Below are 19,335 nucleotides of genomic sequence, written 5' to 3' on the forward strand. Positions count from 1 at the left end.
TGTTTCATCCTAGTTCAGTCATGGGAGTCCTGTGGTGACCTTTGCCTGTTTAGCTTTTACCTAGTTCTTAGAATCAGTTTGGGTTCCTAGGCCTTTGGGTAAGCATCTGCTTTAGTTTTGTGATCACCATTAGGTAAGACTGAGGATTGAGTGACATGTTTATAGTTGGTATTACCCTTTTACATTTTGCTACATTTTGATTATTTGATTAAGTATCATATAGATTCTATGATAACCCCGTCTTTGCACTTTGGTGGTAAATTGTGACATTATTTTGTCACTCTAGTCAGAGTGACTTTTATGCCAAATGGTAATTTTAAGGTTTCTTCAAGGAGCACACGCTTTATGCCAAGTTGCCTTATTCACAAACTAAGAGCTGCGTGCCACGTGTGCTCGTTGCTGTAGACGTCCCCCCGTCTCAACGCCTCCGTGCTTCCAGTTTCCCTCCCTCCCTCCCTCCCTCCCTTCTCTAGTGGAAATTGATTGCTTTCCATCGATTTCTCAGATCTTTTGAGCCAGTTATGACTCATCCCTCTACTTTTATGTTTCCAAAATTTTATGACTGTCCCACATATGCCACTATCCCTCTCTCTTTGCAGTTTAGGCCTTTTAAGAAATCTTACTGTCCTTTAGTAGACTTTTTAGAATGGAATTGAGGTTAATCAATACGTTCATGTCACCATATTTAACTGGGAGAATTTATGTCAACACTCTCAATATACATTTAGATTTTACTGTTGCACAGGTAACAATGCTTAATGCTATGGGGTATCTTCAGGGAGTTTCCATGTTATCTAGGGCGTTCAGAGTGAGTTTATAACTAGTCAGAGTACAAGTTAAAATATGGAAGATGCTGAAATTGAGTATATGGAGTGGTAATATTTGCTTTATATGATCTAGAATAGTGGTTCCCACTGTCAGCTGCATAATAGAATTACTTGGAAGACATAAAAAATACCATGCCTGGCCCTGGCCAGGTGGCTAAGTTGGTTGGAGTATCACCCTGTACACCTGAAGGTTGCACAGGTTTGATTCCTGGTCAGGGCACGTACCTAGGTTGTGGGTTTGTTCCCCAGTCAGTGTGCATATTTCTCTCTCTCTCTTTCTCCCTCTCTCTGCAATCAATAAACATATCCTTGGGTAAGGATTTAAAAAAATACTGTACCTGGTCCTCACTTCAGATCAACTGAATCATAATCTTCTGTGGTTGGTTAAGTTCTGCAGGCTCTAAACTTCTTTTGAGATGACTTGATTAATCTTTGAGTGGTTCCTTTCTTTAAGGGCCAGTAAGATGCTCCGGTCTTACCTTGTAATTTCCGTACCCCATACCTGAAACAAGTCAATTTACCTGTAGCACCCCATGGTATTTCAGACCTCACACCTTTGGGCATGCTACTCTGTTTTCTGTGCCTTCTTAACTCAGTCATTCTTTAGGACTAAGCTCAAGTCTAATTTTTCTTTTGACATCATTTTGAGCTGAGCCATAATGCCCATTGTTCATTTCCATTTTAGCATTTACACTGTTTTATTGAAATGATCTGGTATGTCTTGTCCTGTCCCATTAGGTTCTAAGCTTTCTGAAGAAATTCTTTCACCGGTATGGATACATTTTATGTGCTCAGAAGAGGTCGTTGAACAGCTCACACACAGGAATTCTAATTGGGGGGATCTGAGAGTGCAGTGATAAAGTACCTGAAGTGCTGGCTCATGTTCACTCTGGTTTCTTCCTGTTTCATGGATATTTTTGAATTGTCTTAAAGGGACATTAGATTTCAGTTTTCATAGATGGTTGATTTAACTGGATGCAATCAAAGGTACCAGGGTTGGATTGTGCTTGTGTGAGAGGTGGCTGTGGGGACAGACTAGGATAGGCAGCAACTTAAGCAGTGCTTTCAAATGAAGCCTTTGTTCAATTAAATATAATTTTTAGAAGTTGAATATACACTGGCTTTTATAATAATTCTTTCTTGATCCTTGCCTGAGGATATGTTTATTGATTTTAGAGAGATTGGAAGGGAGAGGGGTTGGGGGAGAGAGAGAATGTAAGAGAGAGACAGACACAAATGTGAGAGAGAAGCATCAATAGGTTGCCTCCCATTCACACCATGACTGGTGATCTGACCCACAACCTAGGTATGTGCCCTGACTAAGGATGGAACCCACAACCTTTTGGTGTATGGGATGACATTCCAAGCAACTGAGCTACCTGGTCAGGCCCAGGCACAGTATTTTTTATGTTTCCCAAGTAATTCCAATGTGTCATTTTTTATGGGAAGCAAATGTTCTGTACTGTTATTTTATTTTCTAATTTTCACTAAGTATTTTACATGTATAATAACTTATATATAGTTCTGAACAGCCCTGTGAGATAGGTACTATTATTATTCCCATGTTTCAAATGTGTAAAGAGGGCATAGAATTAAAATAGGTTAGATTGCTGCTCATAATGGTGACACTATTATATTGGTGACATATCCGGCGTCATCCAGAGCTGGCTCAAACCTTTAGAGCTGGTTCTCTTCTTCACTTAGTTCTGTCAGGGCACCAGCTGCACTCTATCCCTTAATTTGGTTCACAGAGGGCACATTGGCCTTTATTGACCAGATTAATGATTACTGAAGGTCCCGTAACTGGAGCTGGAGTGAATTGTCAGGTCATGCTTGCAATACTTTGACCCTGTGCTTATATGTGGAAACTGCAGTCTAAGAGTAGGGTCTACTCTGGATTTTAGTATTCTCTTCAAAAGCTCTATTTCAAATTTGCTTTCGAGGGATTGATGTTATAAATTTAGATTTGCATTTTTATGTTGACATCTAGTAGGCCTTTTATACTTGATCTTCGCCAAAAGGCCAAGAAGCCATTGGTAGGCCTTTTGACATCCTTCCCTCTCCTCCACATCCACCTCCTTTCTAATTAACAATATAATACTTCTCTAACTAGTATTTAACGCCTAGATTGCTAGGATGTTATAGTGCCAGAGTCTTTTAGACCCAAAAAAGGACCTGAAAAAAACTGAGGCTGCACAATCAGTTAGAGCATGATGTGGAACTTCAGCCTGTTACTCTGACCTGGGTCCAGTGTTGCTTTATTCCATTGTACTGTTTGCTGTTATTTGTAGTAGTCTTTTAATAATACTATTACTATGTATTCATTTCAGGAATTATGCGTTTTTATTTGACTTAGCAGACATAATAGGTAGCAAGCTTTACTATCAGGGAACAGCTACATTTGCTTAGTTCTGTGCAGTTTTTTAAAGTGCTTTCTCATCTTTCATCTCATTTATTTGTTAGGCAGATAACCTTTTGCTTGTATACTTGAGATTCTTGAATAGTGGCATAGATTGCTTTGTTGTTCTGGCATATTCATCGCTTCTGGACATACACAAATCCAGCTCCCTTGTCTTCAGACGTACGTGTTGACTCCCTGCACTGAGACTGTAAACTGCCTGCATTGCAGTTCCCCAGCTTTCAGCTCTTTCCACATCTTCTGGGTGCTCCAGGAGCCTAGGGCGTGAAATTCCAGGCATGAAGATAATTCCTTGTTTTGAGGTACTTATATTTCTTGGCTGCTGAAGACTACTTGTGACCTGGGAAGTTCTTTTTAAAACTTAATCAGAGGTTCAATATGTAGTTAAGCAACACATTGTGTAAAAACAAACGCAAGGATAATCGTGTGGTTTATTGTACTAACATTCTTCAATCACAATAGTGTTAGAGATAAGATAAATTATATGGCTGTTGTGTGTGTTCATGCCATTTGGTTGATGGCAAGGATGGGAGTGAATTGTTGGTCCAAGGCTGGCCACTGATTGCCAAAACTTTCCACAGCAGAGGCCTGTGACCTAATCAGCTCGGACAAACACCCGGAGGTTCTTCAGAGCATCTCCTCTGATTCGTGATTAGGTTAAACTAGTTGAATGAACAAAGTCAAGTCTGTGACAAAAATCTGTCCATTTGTTATTGATGATCTAACATAAAGAAATGGAAATAAATGGTATAGTGGTTTTGGTGGAGACTTTAAAGTCTATATTTTGTAGCTGGATGCAGTTTAGTGCTTGTTTGAGAATAAGATGTAAGCATTTTAGGATCATTTTATGATAGTACTGGGTAAATAAGAGTTGGAGTTAAGCTTTTTATCCTTGGGTTTGTAATAGCTACTGCTGAGGTGAGCCTTATATGTTGAGATTATCTGAAGATAAGGCTGCAACTCATTGTCTCAAAGTTCAAAGGAGAGCATTAGCTTCAAGGACATAAATCACTGAGTCGTTATCCATCAATTTGTAACAGAAGTGCAGATGAACAACATTTATCTGGACAATCTAGTATCATTTACTGCAGTTTGAGGTCAGTCTATATAGCGGCTTATGCAGGTGCTTTGAACTGTTTTGCAAAGATGAGAGTTCAAATTTATTTTTATTCTTTAATTTGATGTAGCAGGTGGCTTTGTATGCCTTTTCAAGCAGCCAACATTAACCCCTTTTTCTCCCATTCTTAAAGCCAGATTAGGTTCTGCTTCAACTATAGAGCTGTGTGAAGTTAATTAGGTTATTTACAGAAGAGTTTTATTTTCTAGCACTCTTTTTATTTATTTTGCTAAGTGTTCCATATGTGTTCGTCGTCACTGCCCCGCCCACCCCCAGCTGACCTAAAGTATCTTATTTTAAAGTCTGTAATAGTAGGGTTTACATAGTTAGATACTTAAGTGGGCCATCAAGGAGACCATACATCCTGGGTACTACAATCAGTCTAATTCCAGCAGATTCTTATACGTTGTGGGAATATTAGCTTGATGTTACCCAAACAAAATATATCCACTAACACCATTTGGCCTGTGGCTTATGAGTTTGCTACTTCTTTATTAGAACATGGTCTGGACACACAGGAAATACTTGATATGTACTTCTCATTTGATAGATGCTTATTGTGTCATAAAACTGGCTTCACTGCTTTTGAAGGACTATCTTAGATGTAATAAGGTGTGTAAGAATGTTCTTTTCCATTAAAGGAATTTCCCTTTTCGAAAGAAGATGCATACAGAACTAAACAGGTTAGGTCTTATCCTAGAATCAAAAGACTTGAATATTGAATCTTCTCTGCTTTGTTAGAATACCCTGAGAACCTTTTGCAGTGAGGGTGTCTTTTTTTACTTCTTGAATTCTGAAGTAATCTTTGTTGTTCTTTTTCCACCCCTCTCAAACAAGGTTCTTAGGATGTACTCTTTTTTTAATTGATTATGCCATTACAGTTGTCCCATTTCTCCCCCTTCATTCCCCTCCACCCTGCACACCCCCTCCCCCACATTCCCCCTTTTAGTTTATGTCCATGTGCCACAAGTTCTTTAGATTCTATATTTCCCCTACTATTCTTACCCTCCCCCCTATCTATTTTCTACCTACCGTCCATGCTACTTATTCTCTGTACCTTCTCCCCCCTCCTCCTCCTCCTACTCCCCTGTTGCTAACCCTCTGTGTGATCTTCATTTCTATGGCTCCACTCCTGATCTAGCTGTCTGCTTAGTTTGCTTTTGTTTTAGGTGTGGTTGTTAATAACTGTGAGTTTGCTGTCCTTTCACTGTTCATATTTTTATCTTCTTTTTCTTAGATAAGTCCCTTTAACATTTCATATAATAAGGGCTTGGTGATGATGAACTCCTTGAATTTGATCTTATCTGAGAAGCACTTTACCTGCCTTTCTATTCTAAATGAAAGCTTTCCTGGATAGAGCAATCTTGGATGTAGGTCCTTGCATTTCATGACTTGGAATACTTCTTTCCAGCCCCTTCTTGCCTGTAAGGTCTCTTTTGAGAAATCCGCTGACAGTCTGATGGGAACTCCTTTATAGGTGACTGTCCCCTTATCTCTTGCTGCTTCTAGGATTCTCTCCTTCATTTTAATCTTGGCTAATGTAATTATGATGTGCCTTGGTGTGTTCCTCTTTGGGTCCCACTTCTTTGGGACTCTCTGAGCTTCCTGGATTTCCTGGAAGTCTATTTCCTTTGCCAGATTGGGGAAGTTCTCCTTTATTATTTGTTCAAATAAGTTTTCCACTTGTTGCTCTTCCTCTTCTCCTTCTGGTACCCCTGTAATTCAGATGTTGAAATGTTTAAAGATGTCCTGAAGGTTCCTAAGCCTTTCCTCATTTTTTCGAATTCTTGTTTCTTCATGCTTTTCTGTTTGGTTTTTTCTTTCTTCCTTCTGGTACATTCCATTGATTTGAGTCCCAGTTCTCTTTCCATCAGTATTGGTTCCTTGTGCATTTTTCTTCATTTCACTTAGTGTTGCCTTCATTTTTTTCATCTAATTTGCAACCAAAATCAACTAATTCTGTGAGCATCCTGATCACCAGTGCTTTGAACTGTGCATCTGATAGCTTGGCTATCTCTTGGTCGCTTAGACGTACAGGCTCTGAGGCTTTGATCTGTTCTTCCATTTGAGCCCCTTTTTTGGTCCGGTCACACTTGTTACGTATGAGGGGAGGAGCCTTAGGTGTTCACCAGTGCAGGCAACCCAAAGACTGGGTTGTAACGCTGTATGTGGGGGTGGGGTCAGAGGGAGCGATGGCACTTTTTCCTTTCTCAGATTTCGGTCCCCTCTGCTGCTTCCCACAAGCAAATTGGGCCCTTCTGGTGCTGGTTCCTGGGTGTGTGGGCTTGTGTACGTTCCAGGACCCTGTGGGTCTTTCCATCAAACTCTCTGTGAGCCTAGGAACCTCTCTTGGCACCTCAAGCCCCGAAAGTTTTTTCAATTGGTGCTTTTAAGCTTTATTTCCCATTGCTGAGGCCCTGGGTTGTACGGTCTGTCTCACTGACCATTTTAAAACCTGCCTCGTTTCTCTGTGCACAAATGTGTGTCCGTGGTCAGCCAGCTGGCTTGTGAGTCTTACTGGGTTTCCATCCCTGCACATGCCCAGGTAGCCCACCACCGCCTTTTCCTGCCCGGACCCCTCTCCAAATCTTTGTTGTCCTTAAATTTGGTTGTGCGAGGAGGTACAGTGTTTCCACCTACGCCTCTATCTTGGCCGGAAGTCCCCCAGGATGTACTCTTGGTTCTTCCTTTGTAGTATCTCACACCCAATTGCTTCCATTTCATCACTGTAGATACTATCTTAGTCGAATTCTTTATTAGTCATCTTGGGACATCTATACTAGACCAACTGCCTTCTCTGTCCCATATTTAGAGTATGTCTAGGCTTTTGTTTGTTTGTTTGTTTTTTAATCTACCTCTTAGGTATAGACAAATCTAATTAACAGCAAAAAGCAAAAACAAAAACAAACACATACACACATACTGGGAAAAAAACCCCAAAACCCTTTCAGTTGTGTACTTTCTTGCTGACCAAACTGTGTGTCTTCTGCTCCCCTTAGATGTTATCATTCCCTAGTCCCTCACCGGGTAATAATCAGCTTGTTCTGTGCTCCTCCCAATAGCCCTATTCTATGCACTTGCTCTTCCTCATGCTATTTCTTAAGGGAAGTGACCTCTCCTCTTTATGCCTACTATCATTTCTTCTCTTACTGTACTATTCTTTAATTGTTTTACTGCTGTTCTGTGATTACCAGACTAGGTTAGGTAGTGACTGTATTTTCTGTTGCGTCTGTGAATTCCTAACATAGTGCCTAACACCACTTGCTGAAAAGACTATGTTTTCTCTACTGAATAGTTCTTTTTCTTACTCATATTTGATTGAATAATCTTCAACTATATTGACTGTCACAGTTGTGAGGGTAGTAAGTTTTAAGATGTTTCTTCTCACTATTTTAGGGCATAAATCTTGCTTATGCTTTCTTCCCCACTTGGAAATAAGAGAGGACCTGGGAAAACCTGTAAATTGGAAACAGAATCTTCATTTATCACTTCTTTATCCTCTTACTAGCTATTTGTTTAGATTTAGTAACCTGCTTTGTACTTCACTTTCTTGCTTATCGAAACATGGTATCAATATATGCTTTAGAAAGCTTTGCTAATTTTTTAAATGAAGGCTGTCTTGTAAGTCTGAAATACTGGGATTTTTTTTTTATGTCGAATTATTTCCTAATCAGTTTTTTATTTAGAGAATACTGAAAGCTTTTATTTTTTAAATTTATTTATTTATTTTTACTTATTTTTTAAAGTTATTTTTTATTGTTCAAGTGTAGTTGTCTCCATTTCCCCCCCAAAATTTCCCTCCCCATCCCCAGCAGCCCCCACTGAAATACTGTTTTTAAGTATTTATATATACTCTTTTTAGCCCCTCTGGGCTTTGATTTCTTCTCTGTTAAATGACAAGGTTGAGCCAGATGATCTGTCCTATATCTTTACTGTGCAAATTATCTGATTCTAAGAACTTGTGAATTACTTTTGAACAATTAATACAAATCTAATGGAGAGTAGAATAATTTTATTAAATCAAAGGAATACATAAAAATTGATATCTCCCAAAATATTATATTTTGGAAGATATTAATCTAGAATTTTGATGTTCTCTTCATATCCGAATAGAAGTTTTAAACATAGGTATGGTTAGTGTCTTTCAATGGTAAAAATTACGTCTCTAAGTATTGTAGTTTGTAGTATTACCACTTTAATTTTCTTTATGCATTAAGGAGAAGGGATGGACATGTACATGAAGTTTGCTTGCATGTGAAGAGAGAAGATCACTAAAAGCCAGGTGGAAACACTGAGTATAGAACACAGACAGACAGCTCTCTTGGGAAGGCAGAGATTCTCTGGTTTAGGACGGGAGTTTTATGTGCTTCAGCCCCGAACACGTCTGTGTGGGGCCCACATTTGCAGGCCTCACGTGCACATATTAATGTTGCCAAAAAGCCATTTTTCCTCATCGCACATCTTGTTCTGATCGTGTAATTATATAAACTTACCTATTAAACTACAGTTAATTATAACATGGCTGCATTCATTTTACTTTGTAAAATTTTTGCCATTGTTATGTCTGACTCTTGTCTTTTTTGTAATATTGTGTGGAAATGAAAATGATAATAGTATTTATTGGGTGTTTGATACATTTGGTTTAAATTTATTGTTTTCATTGTCTTTTCAAAGAGAATGATGTTTTAGCGATGGCATTTTATCAGGGACTAGTCTAGATACCCATGAGAAAAGTTAATTCGTTACATACAGTGATTTGCTAAGAACATTAGGGATTGATTCTCATGGTTGAAAGAAGGGTGACTTGATAGCTAGGAGGACAGGGATGATGGAAACGTTTCAGAGATTTCGAATTGTGAACTTTCTGGATGTAATGTCATTAGTACTAAATTGGTAATACTAAGTTAAATCATTAGTAATAAATCAAAGTGGTATATTAGCTTTAATACTTTTCATTTGGAACCCTGACCCATATTCAGAAACAGAAAAAAATGTCTTGGCTCTATCAACCATTATTTCGAATAGCAGCAGTAATTTTGTTTGTATGTAAATATTCTGGATTGCAGAGGTGAATGGGACTGCTGCTGGCCACTTTGAGCAGCAGTGCTTCTGTGAAACTGAAATAGGACCTACATCTGGCCCGCACTGGCAGGACTTCGGGGATGCATCTGTTTAACTAGAGAACGTCCTCAGTTTGGTAAAAGGGTTAGAAATGCAATCGTCTTTGGAGACTGATTAAAAATAATAGATAAAATAAAGAATGATGTGCTCAATGAGCTACAATTCAAATAGAGGAAATTTAATGGGAAATGATTACATTAGTAGCAGATGGACTTGCTTCCTGAATGCAATTTTACTGGAAATCCTAGAACTGCTTGAATTTGTTTTTCAGATTGAGAGTCTGATAGAGAGATAGATAAAGAGATTTGTTTATCTGGTGTGCTGTTGTGATTCTTACTCTGTCTTTTGGATGTTTCATTTTTATTAGGCTATTTTTATGATTCCCACAAATCCACCACCAACATTCAGGAAGCCAGAACTCTGGTCTGATGATTTCACCGATTTTGTTAAAAAGTGCCTAGTGAAGAATCCTGAGCAGAGAGCTACCGCAACACAACTTTTACAGGTCAGTGCTTGTGCTTCTAAGGGAAGAATATTCTCTTTACATCTTTTAGCTTCCTGACATCAACTAGGGTTACTGCAAGTTTCCTTAACTGATTTCTAAGGGTATAAACCTCCCAGGAAATATGGGTTCATACGTAGACACCATCCTCACACTCACACCCACCCCTCCGTTCTTCTTCTGTATGTTCTCTGTGTCTCATTTTCTCCCTTTTCCAAGTTCAGCATTCTCTTTTCCCTTTTTTATGTTTTGGTGTTTTGTTTTGTTTTGTTTTTCTTTTGGTTGTTGTCAACTCTTTCCCCCTAAAGTTGTTTTGAAACAAAACTCCAAAGCGTTCTCATTTCAGAAATGAACTCTTTCCTCTGTTGTTACTACTTCTCATGTTTTTTTCCAGACATTATTCTTTGACTCAGCATTTCTTCTTGGTTTTCTGCTCTACTTTAAGATGTGTAAATAGATTCCTGAGCTCCTTGAAAAGATTATATATTGTAAATACTGGTTAGAAGATTACCTAAATGAAGAGTTTCAGTATCCCTGCTACAAATAGACTGTATCTAGAGTGTCAGGAAGTTTTAAAATCTGCTTAAAATTTAGTGCAAATCGAAATAATTTAATACTTCAGTAAGTATTTGCAAGTCTTCCTATTTCCAACAGAATTGGCTGAGACCTTTGAGCTAATAATAAATGTGTCTCCCATTAATAGAACTTGGTATTTGGAAAAGAATTCTTTTTATTAAACGACAAAATGATTCAAAACATGGTGCTTAGAAAAAGTGATCTTTTTCCAAAGTACTATTTAAACAAAAGTATTTTTTGAGGGGTATAAGAAATAGGCTCTTTAAGTATAATGTTCATTGCTATGAAAATATAACTTAGTACTCATTCTCCATGGAAAGCAGTTTAGCAACATCTGTCTAAAATAAATTGTTCAGTATTCTTTGACCCAGTAATTACACTCGTAGAAACCTACTCTACAGAAAAACTTAACCATGTGTGAAATAAAATGTGTATAAAAAGATGCATAGGACATTTTAATGGCAAAAGATTGGAAACAACCTAAATAACTGTCAACAAGTTGGAAACAAATTAAGGTCCATGAAGAGGAGCGATTGACAGAACACACACACCTGTACATGTGTACACGCATACATGCATGTGTCAGTGGTTACCGTGGAGTAGCCATGCAAAAATAAGCAAGAAACTGGCCCTCGGAGAAGGTAATCAACTGAGAAGCAGGAGTGGAATCGAAACTTACTTTTTGCTGAAGGCTGTTTTTGAGCCTTTTGAGTTCCTTGTTATATGCAAATGCTTTTAAGAAGTAATTAATTGAAACATTTATTTTGAAATATTGTCATCATGTCAAAGGAATTTTGAACACATAAATCAAAAGCCTATTGGCATTGTTATTGTATTGAATATCCAAATTATTCAACCCAAAAGAAGACAAGAAAGGAGAGAAGGGAAAAAAAACCCCAAAACAGACAAATTGCATAAAATATGATGGTGAAAATAAATCCAAACATATCTGATAACTGATTTTTGGATACTTTAACCAGTGTTTCTTTCTAGTCTTTCTTGCATAATCTTTTCTAATCTTTCTAAGAAAAGAAATTCTTCAGTTTTTAACTTAGAGTTTTTAGGATTGAAAAGTATTTAAGAAGTATTCTAGTATAACCCCCTAATTTTGTGGGTGCGGACACAGAAGCCCACAAAGGTTGCATGACACTGAAGATCACACAGTGATTAAATCATTGTTCAGGTTTATTCCATTTGTCCCTAGTCCCAATCTTCATCCTTTTTCTACTCTGCTTTCTGCCCAGAACGTGACCTGAGTAGACATTTAGCAAGCTCTGTTGTTCTCTGTCTTTGAGTGGGGTTTGGCCCAAGCATCCTTTTTGATATAAAGGACAAACAATGCTTCCTGTTTTATGTGTTACTTATATATAGTGCTTATGAGCCAATATTTACTGTCTTGCTTTTAAAAAAATTGTACTATTGTTGATCATTCAAGGTCTTCTGTTACAATTTGGTGTTCTTATCTGGCTTCATAATTTACCCCTTACTACCTCCCATTTTTTTCTGTATAAATACTGAAATAATAGACTTGCCGTTTCTTACACAGACCGTGCTTTTTCAGTCCTCTGTGCCTTTTCTCATGCTGTCCCCCTCCACCATGTTCACCAGTTTGAAGACTCCCCTTCACCAACAGGCTCCTCCTTAATCATTGCCTTTGCTTCAGAAAGCCTTCCCTTCATCTCTGTTTACGGCAGTTGTTCCCGTATGTTCCCGGAAGCACCCTGGGCATGTCATTCCCCATGTTAGATAAAATAACTTAGTTCTTTGTCATCGTCCTAGGTTGTAACTGATTCACAGTTAGGGGGCTGTGACTTTTGGGAGGGGACTGCTTTTTCACTCTTAGTATTCATTGGTTATAATACTTTGTAAATTGAATTCAAAATTTAGCACAACAAACTTCTGACTTAAAAAGACTTTTTTAGATAGGATAGTTATCTTTACTCTCATTAGAGTCTTATTAGACTCATTACAGTCTTACTTTGCTGGACTCTTAGAAGCCAGTCAGTCTCTTAAAGGAGTTTTTATGCGTCTTATATGTTATGAGTTAAATTATAGTGTAACTCTCAGCAGAAAGTCTTACTATTATGTTTTAGTGGACACATGTTTGTAGCTTACATGTACAGATTATACCATATTGATTGGTAGACCATGATATATGCTAAGTTTTTTTAATAGTGGTTTATTTTCTATGGTGCAGGATAGATAATTGTGTAAGTTCAAAAAATCAGACTGAAAAGATGCTTTGAGATTGTTCAGTTGAACTCTTAGTAGTTTTTAAAAGATGAAGAAATTGAAACCCCAGAGATATTTAAAGGATCAGGTTCAAGTTTAGCCTGGTGGTGGTAGAGGTCCTGATCTGAAGGGGATCCTTATACTGCGTGTGGACAGTTTAGAACCTGAAAGTCAGCTGCCGCCCAGGCTGGCCTCCTGTAAGAATGTTCGGTTGACTGAGATCTGCTGTTCTCTGGGCTGACTCTGTGTGTGGCTCGAACAGCTGGTGCCATGGGTTACTCTGTGAGCTCCCATGGCGTGTGACTTACTCTTCATTTTACCAGTTCAAATGAGGAGTGGAAACTGTATCTAACTTGTCATCCCTCTCATTTATCGTATAATTATCCTAAATACTTTCTTTTCACATACTGATATCCATATCAAATACTGTGGTAGTATTTGCTTTAACCTTTAAACATTTGAGAAAACTAAAGAAACTAAGGGAAATCTATTGTATTTACCCAGTTTTGCTCTTTGTCTCTTTCTCCCAATGTTCCCAAGTTTCTTCTTTTATTACTTCCCTTCTGTTTAGAGGACTTCCTTATATTCTTTTAGGATAAGTGTGTGTAACAAATTCTGTTAATTTTCCTTCATCTGAGAATGTCTTTATTCCTCTTTATTCCTGAAGGACATTATCACTGGCTATAGAATTCTTAGTTGGTAGTTCTTTTCTTTCAGCACTTAAATGTTGTGGCACTTCCTTCTCAGATCCACGGTTTCTTAAGAAAAATCTATTGTCCAAGAAGATAAAAAAGATGAACAGTGAAAGGACAGCAAACTCACAGTTACTAAGAACCACACCTAAAACAAAAACAAACTAAGAGGACAGCTAGATCAGGAGCAGAACCATAGAAATGAAGATCACATGGAGGGTTTGCAACAGGGGAGTGGGAGGAGGAGAAGGGGGGAGAAGGTACAGAAAATAAGTAGCATAGATGGTAGGTAGAAAATAGATGGGGGGGAGGGCAAGAATAGTAGGGGAAATATAGAATCTAAAGAACTTGAGACACGTGGTCATAAACTAAAGGGGGGGGAATGGTGGGGGAAGGGGTGTGCAGGGTGGAGGGGAATGAAGGGGGGAATAGAACTGTAAAGGCATAATCAATAAAATATATTTTAAAAAAAGAAAAAAAAATCTATTGTCATCTGAGTTGTTTTACTCCTTGTTCTTTTCAAGATTATTTTTCTGTCTTAATTTTCAGAAATTTAATTATGATGTGTCTTAGTATGGATTTCTTTAGATTTATTCTTTAGGGGATTTGTTCAGCTTCTTGAATCAATAGGTTTATATGTCTTGCCAAGTTGGGGGAAGTCTTCAGCCATTATTTTTTCATACACTTTTTTTCAGCCCTGCTGTCTTTCTCTTCTCTTTCTATGACTTTGTTGATGCAAATGTTAGATCTTTTGTTTTAGTTGTCTAAAACAAAACAACTAGTCTCTTTAGTTGTCTTTAGTTTCGAGAACCTTCAGGCCTCTGAGGTTCTGTTCACTTTTATTCCAGTCTGGTTTCTTTTTGGTGTGTATTGAGTACCTTCTACTGTTCTGTATTCCAGTTCACTGAGTCTTTCCTCTGTCTTCATTCTGCTTTTAAGCCCATTGATCATATTTTAAATTTTGGCAATTTTTTAGTTCTAAAATTTTCATGGTTTTTTTTTTCTATTTATTTTTCTTTGTTCAAATGGTCTGATTTTTATTTTCTACAAGCATGCTTGTAATTGCTCATTGAAACATTTTTATGATGGCTGCTTTAAAATCTTTGTCAGATAATTCTGATATCTGTGTTATCTTGATGTTGGTGCCTATTTATTATCTCTCCCAGTTGAGATTTTCCTGCTTCTTGATATGGTGAGTGATTTTCATCTGAACCCTAGGTATTTTCAGTATTATATTATGAGACTCTGAATCTAATATATACTGTTATAAGAGGCATCCTCTGACAATATTGCAGTGGGGGAAAGGAGCACCAGCTAGTTTTTGCCAGCTAGCAGAAGTCCAGGTCCCTAGCTTGGTCTCCTTTGACATGTATGGTAATGAGGGGTTTCTTACTACGACTGGACAGGGGTGAGAGCTCAGGCTCTCAAGATGCCTTCAGTGGCACTACAGAGCCTCATTATAGCTGGGTGATGATGAGAGTTCTGATCCAACTAGGTCTTCTCTCATTCTGCTCTAGCCGGGAGGGGGCAGGGTTTCTTTATTACTGTCTGGTAGGGATATAAGCCCAGGCTCCCGCATAGTTTTTGCCAACACTCCCTACTAGAGGGGGCCTTTTATTCTACTGGTGGAGAAGAATGTCCTAGCTCAACCCTTGGTCTTCTCTGGCACCTTCTCAGTAGAAGGATCGAATACCTTCCAGGGGGTAGAAGTTACAGCTTCCCCACTCAGCCATTGTTGGCAGGGTTGGGGCCAATGTGTTCTCTGTGGTGTTAGGCTGGTGCAGGATGGTTCTTGTCTAGAAGTTTTGTCTCACTAGCCGTCCTTTTCCCAATCTTTTTGATCAAGAGAATAGGCTTTTGTAGGAGTGGTTGTCGTTGGTGTCCCCTGGTGTTTCTGGGTTGCCGGCTCCTCCAGTACCCAGTCTGGGATAAATGAGATGAAAAGAAAACCCTGGGAACTCACAGTGAAGCCCTTCCTCAAGTCCCTCCAGTCCCTAACCAGTTTGCTGCCTTCTTTCTGTTTTTCAGAATTGCCCTATGTTTGTTTCGTATATAATGTTCAGGGGTTTTAGCTGCACTTAAATGGAGAGGTATAGGAAAAAGTGTGACAACTCAGTCTACTGGGAAGCATTAAGTCTCTTCTTCAGATGATTTCAAATTCTTGTTTCCTCTGAAGTTTTTTGAATAAATCATTAATTTGAACTCTATCAATTTAGACAGTGATAATTTAGAACATGAACAGAATTTAAGGGGAACTGTTTCAGATTTTAAAAGAATAAATTATCAAGTGATCTTAATTTTTAAAATACATGATCAAAAGTGTCATAAGTTGATTAGGATATTTTAGATTTTTTTTTATTTAGGTGATTTCAGAATGCTCACCCTATTTTAGTTTAGATTTTACTGTAGATTCATTTAGAAATAGTGAAAATTCATTGCCTTTAAGAATATGGTGTGTTAATCTTTTTCTTATTGATATTCTTGTAGAAAACTTCATTTAATCACCTTCTGTCTGACATAAATGTTACAAATGTAGATTTTAGTGTATTCATTTTTTATTGTCATTCATACATACTTAATTTGTATGTATTTATACTGTTTTGTTTCTTTTCTTTTTATGGTATTGGGTTAAATATAAACATTCTCCTATTTATTTTTAGACTTTCATTTTTTAATCTATCTGGAATTTATTTTGGTGTTTTCGTGGTAAAGACCTAGTTTAATTCCCCCCTATTATTTCAACACCAGTTTTTATATAAGTAATTTTTCTCTCAATGACTGGAAATGGTATTTTATAATATGCCAGTTTATTTTGTGTATTATATTCTGTTTCTGGCCATTATATTGTTTTATTGTTCTTTCTATTCCTATACTGGGGCCACATGCTTTGATAGGCATTAAACAAAAAGATGTAACTTTTGTTCATTGATTTTCTGTTAATTCAGTCTGTATTATTTAGATTTTTATCTTTATTTTTACCTATTTCACTTCTCAGTGACTAGAAAAGGAATCTTAATATTTTTATGTTTTACTAGATCAACTTCTTGTTCTCTGTAGTTTCTCTTACATATCATAATGCTATACTAATATACCTAGTTTACAAGTACACCTTTATATTATGTCCCTTATTGATATTAAATAACATTCTTCATTCACTTTTCTTTGCCTTCAGTCCTACTTTTTAAATTGTGTTATTCTTGGTGTTTTTTTATGTTTGACTAAGATTTCATTGCTTGTCTTTGACTTTTAACCCAGGTTCTTTTCAGTATGCCTCTTGGGGAAACACAAGTTGGATTTATTTAAGTATATCTCATGTAGAAAGCATGTAGCTGAATTTATCTTATGAACTAAGTGTCTTTTAGGAACTAAAATATTATTTAATAAATGGAAAGTCAACCCATTTCTTTAATTTGTATATGCTAATAATATTTTAATCACAGTTTTTTTTGCCAACTTGTTTTCTCTGGTTTTGTTCTGTTTTTTATGCTGCTTTGCATTTTTAATTTTATCACTTGCTATTTTAAAAATGACTTTAAACTATTCTTTAAGAATCTGCCAGTATTTCCAATAGTACTTCTCTCCTGACTCTCAAGAATGCTCAAATACTATGGCCTTGTTCTTCAAGTAGCCTTTTAACTTTGTTAGCCAGTTCCTCTTTCTTGGTCAGATAACATCTGTCCTGTCATGGTTATGTAGAGAAAAAAAACACGACTACAAATGAAATCAGACATTGGGATTTTGAGACTAAGTACGTTAAGCTCTGTAGATTAATGATAGCAAACACTGGGTAGTCAGTTCACAATTAATTGCATGAAAGTAAGTTTGCAGTAGACTGGATGAACCATATATGTATTGGGGCATTTCTTACTGGTAAAACTGTGGCTTGGAAGATTTGCTCATCATTTTTCCTGAAAAGATAAAGTATAATACAACTTGAGATTTCTATGCTCTTTAAGAGAGATATGATTCTGTTGGTTCCCAGTTTTTGCAGTGTTGGTCTTCTTTTATTCTTTTAATATGTAGTCACTAATTCCCTCCAAAGAGTACTTTTCATCAGATTCACTTTTCTCGATTGTGGCAGCTGTTCTTTTAAAATCCAGGTTCTTAATAATTCATACCTTTATTATTACCATTCCTCCGCACTCTAATTTCATTTCTTTCTACATTCTAGTGCAAGATTATGCTATCAAAGGCATTCTTTGCCTTATTCTCTTGTCTATGTAATCAAAGTGGCTCCCAGACAAAATTCAGGCATGTCATCCTAAGCATGTATCCTTCCTGCCCCCCTGATGCTTGTACTCATCCCTAAACTCACAGAACACCCTTTCTCTAAGTAGTGTTTCTGTCTTGGCATGGCGGATCTTTCTGCTGGGTTCTGACATACATTCCCCATCGTGGTGTGCTTGTTCATACTGTTCGTACTTTAACTGCCCCTAAAATGGTCTGTTCTGTATGAGGCACCCAAGATGACCTCACCCATTCTTCTACTTTCACATCTCTTAATCATATAGGCTGTGCTAAACCACCATCACTGTAATTTATATGCCACGTTGTAATTTTTTGTATGTGTTTGAGTTTTATTCTTTATTCTAGATAAGTTCTTTAAGGGCAAAGAGCATGTCTTCAATTGTTATTTTTTTTTTTTTTGGAGGCGGGAAGGTGGCTTTCCACCAATGTTTCTCAAAAATTATCAGTGTAGGACTGGAGTTTCTTCTTTGTTTTTCCACCATTCTCCAGGGCACGATCTTTGTTTTCCAGATTAGTAGAAAGAGTAGAAGTCATGGAAAAATGCACGCGTGGTGTTTTTGTTTTCTTTTTAATATTTCATTTATTTGTTTAGAGAGAGGAGAAGGGACAAATAAAGAGACAAACATTGATGTGTGAGAGAAATATTGATCTATTGCTTTTTGCATGGCCCCAACCGGAGACTTGGCCTACACCCAGGCATGTGCCCTGACTGAGAATGGAACTGGCAACCCTTTGGTTCACAGGCTAGTGCTCAACCCACTGAGCCACACCAGCCAGGGCAACATTTAATGTTTTAAGGCCCAGATCAGGAAATAGAAGAAAACATAAGACACTCTCATTTCATTCTATTCTGTTCTTTCCATTTCATCGACAGAACTTAGTCTCCTAGTCACATCCAGCTGAAAGGGAGACTAAGGACGGTAGAATCTAGCTGGGCCGCTGTGCATCTAGCCACAGTTCTATTCTGGTGGAACCAGGAGTCTCCACCACAGCTATGTTAATAGAACATAATTTATCTGGTGATACAAAAGAATTTATTATTGTTTCTTCACTATTGATCCTATTATTTCTGTAATCTGGTAAAATTCTCACTCATTCTTTTCCTAAATGGTGTATGTTTATCGTTTTAAAGCTTTTTCCAAATGTCTGAAATTTCTTCTTTAGCACTAAAACTTTTTTGTCTTTAAGAATATTTTTGTGTTCTTTATTAAAGTAACTCACCTTTTACCTGAGTCTGTCTATTGACATTTAATTATGAAAATCACATCTTGAAGCTGTATTGCTGCCTCAGTATAAGGTTATGTATCCCAAATTATACTTTTAATCTTACCTCTACTTCTCTCACACCCTTCCCTCAGTAGAAAAAATTATCAGCAACCCAGGTCTGTTCTGGTGGTTTCCATTTTGTTTATCACATTTTCAACAAACTCATATATTTCAGCTAGATCAGGGTAGAATGAAAAAGAAGTGAAAAATTATTTTATGTATGTGCATTATAGAAATAAAGCAATATTTATGTTCTGAAAAATTTTTATTGGCCATTTTGTATTTCTCCATTGGAGTAGAGCGAAATTATTACACTTTTAAGCCCTAATAAAATA

At 37.3% G+C, this 19,335-nt stretch overlaps 1 protein-coding gene across 1 annotated transcript in view; it reads left to right on the plus strand.

Moving 5' to 3' along the window:
• Window positions 1-19,335, plus strand: part of STK3 (serine/threonine kinase 3) — a 255,792-nt gene that overhangs the window by 129,002 nt on the left and 107,455 nt on the right. The window contains exon 7 of the mRNA XM_037131083.2: window positions 9,852-9,989. Coding sequence (XP_036986978.1) covers window positions 9,852-9,989 — 138 coding nt within the window. The remainder of the gene's footprint in view (window positions 1-9,851; window positions 9,990-19,335) is intronic.

The sequence above is a fragment of the Artibeus jamaicensis genome, unplaced genomic scaffold (assembly GCF_021234435.1).
Source record: "Artibeus jamaicensis isolate MK-2021 breed Jamaican fruit bat unplaced genomic scaffold, CSHL_Jam_final scaffold_916, whole genome shotgun sequence".
NCBI classification, from domain to species: domain Eukaryota; kingdom Metazoa; phylum Chordata; class Mammalia; order Chiroptera; family Phyllostomidae; genus Artibeus; species Artibeus jamaicensis.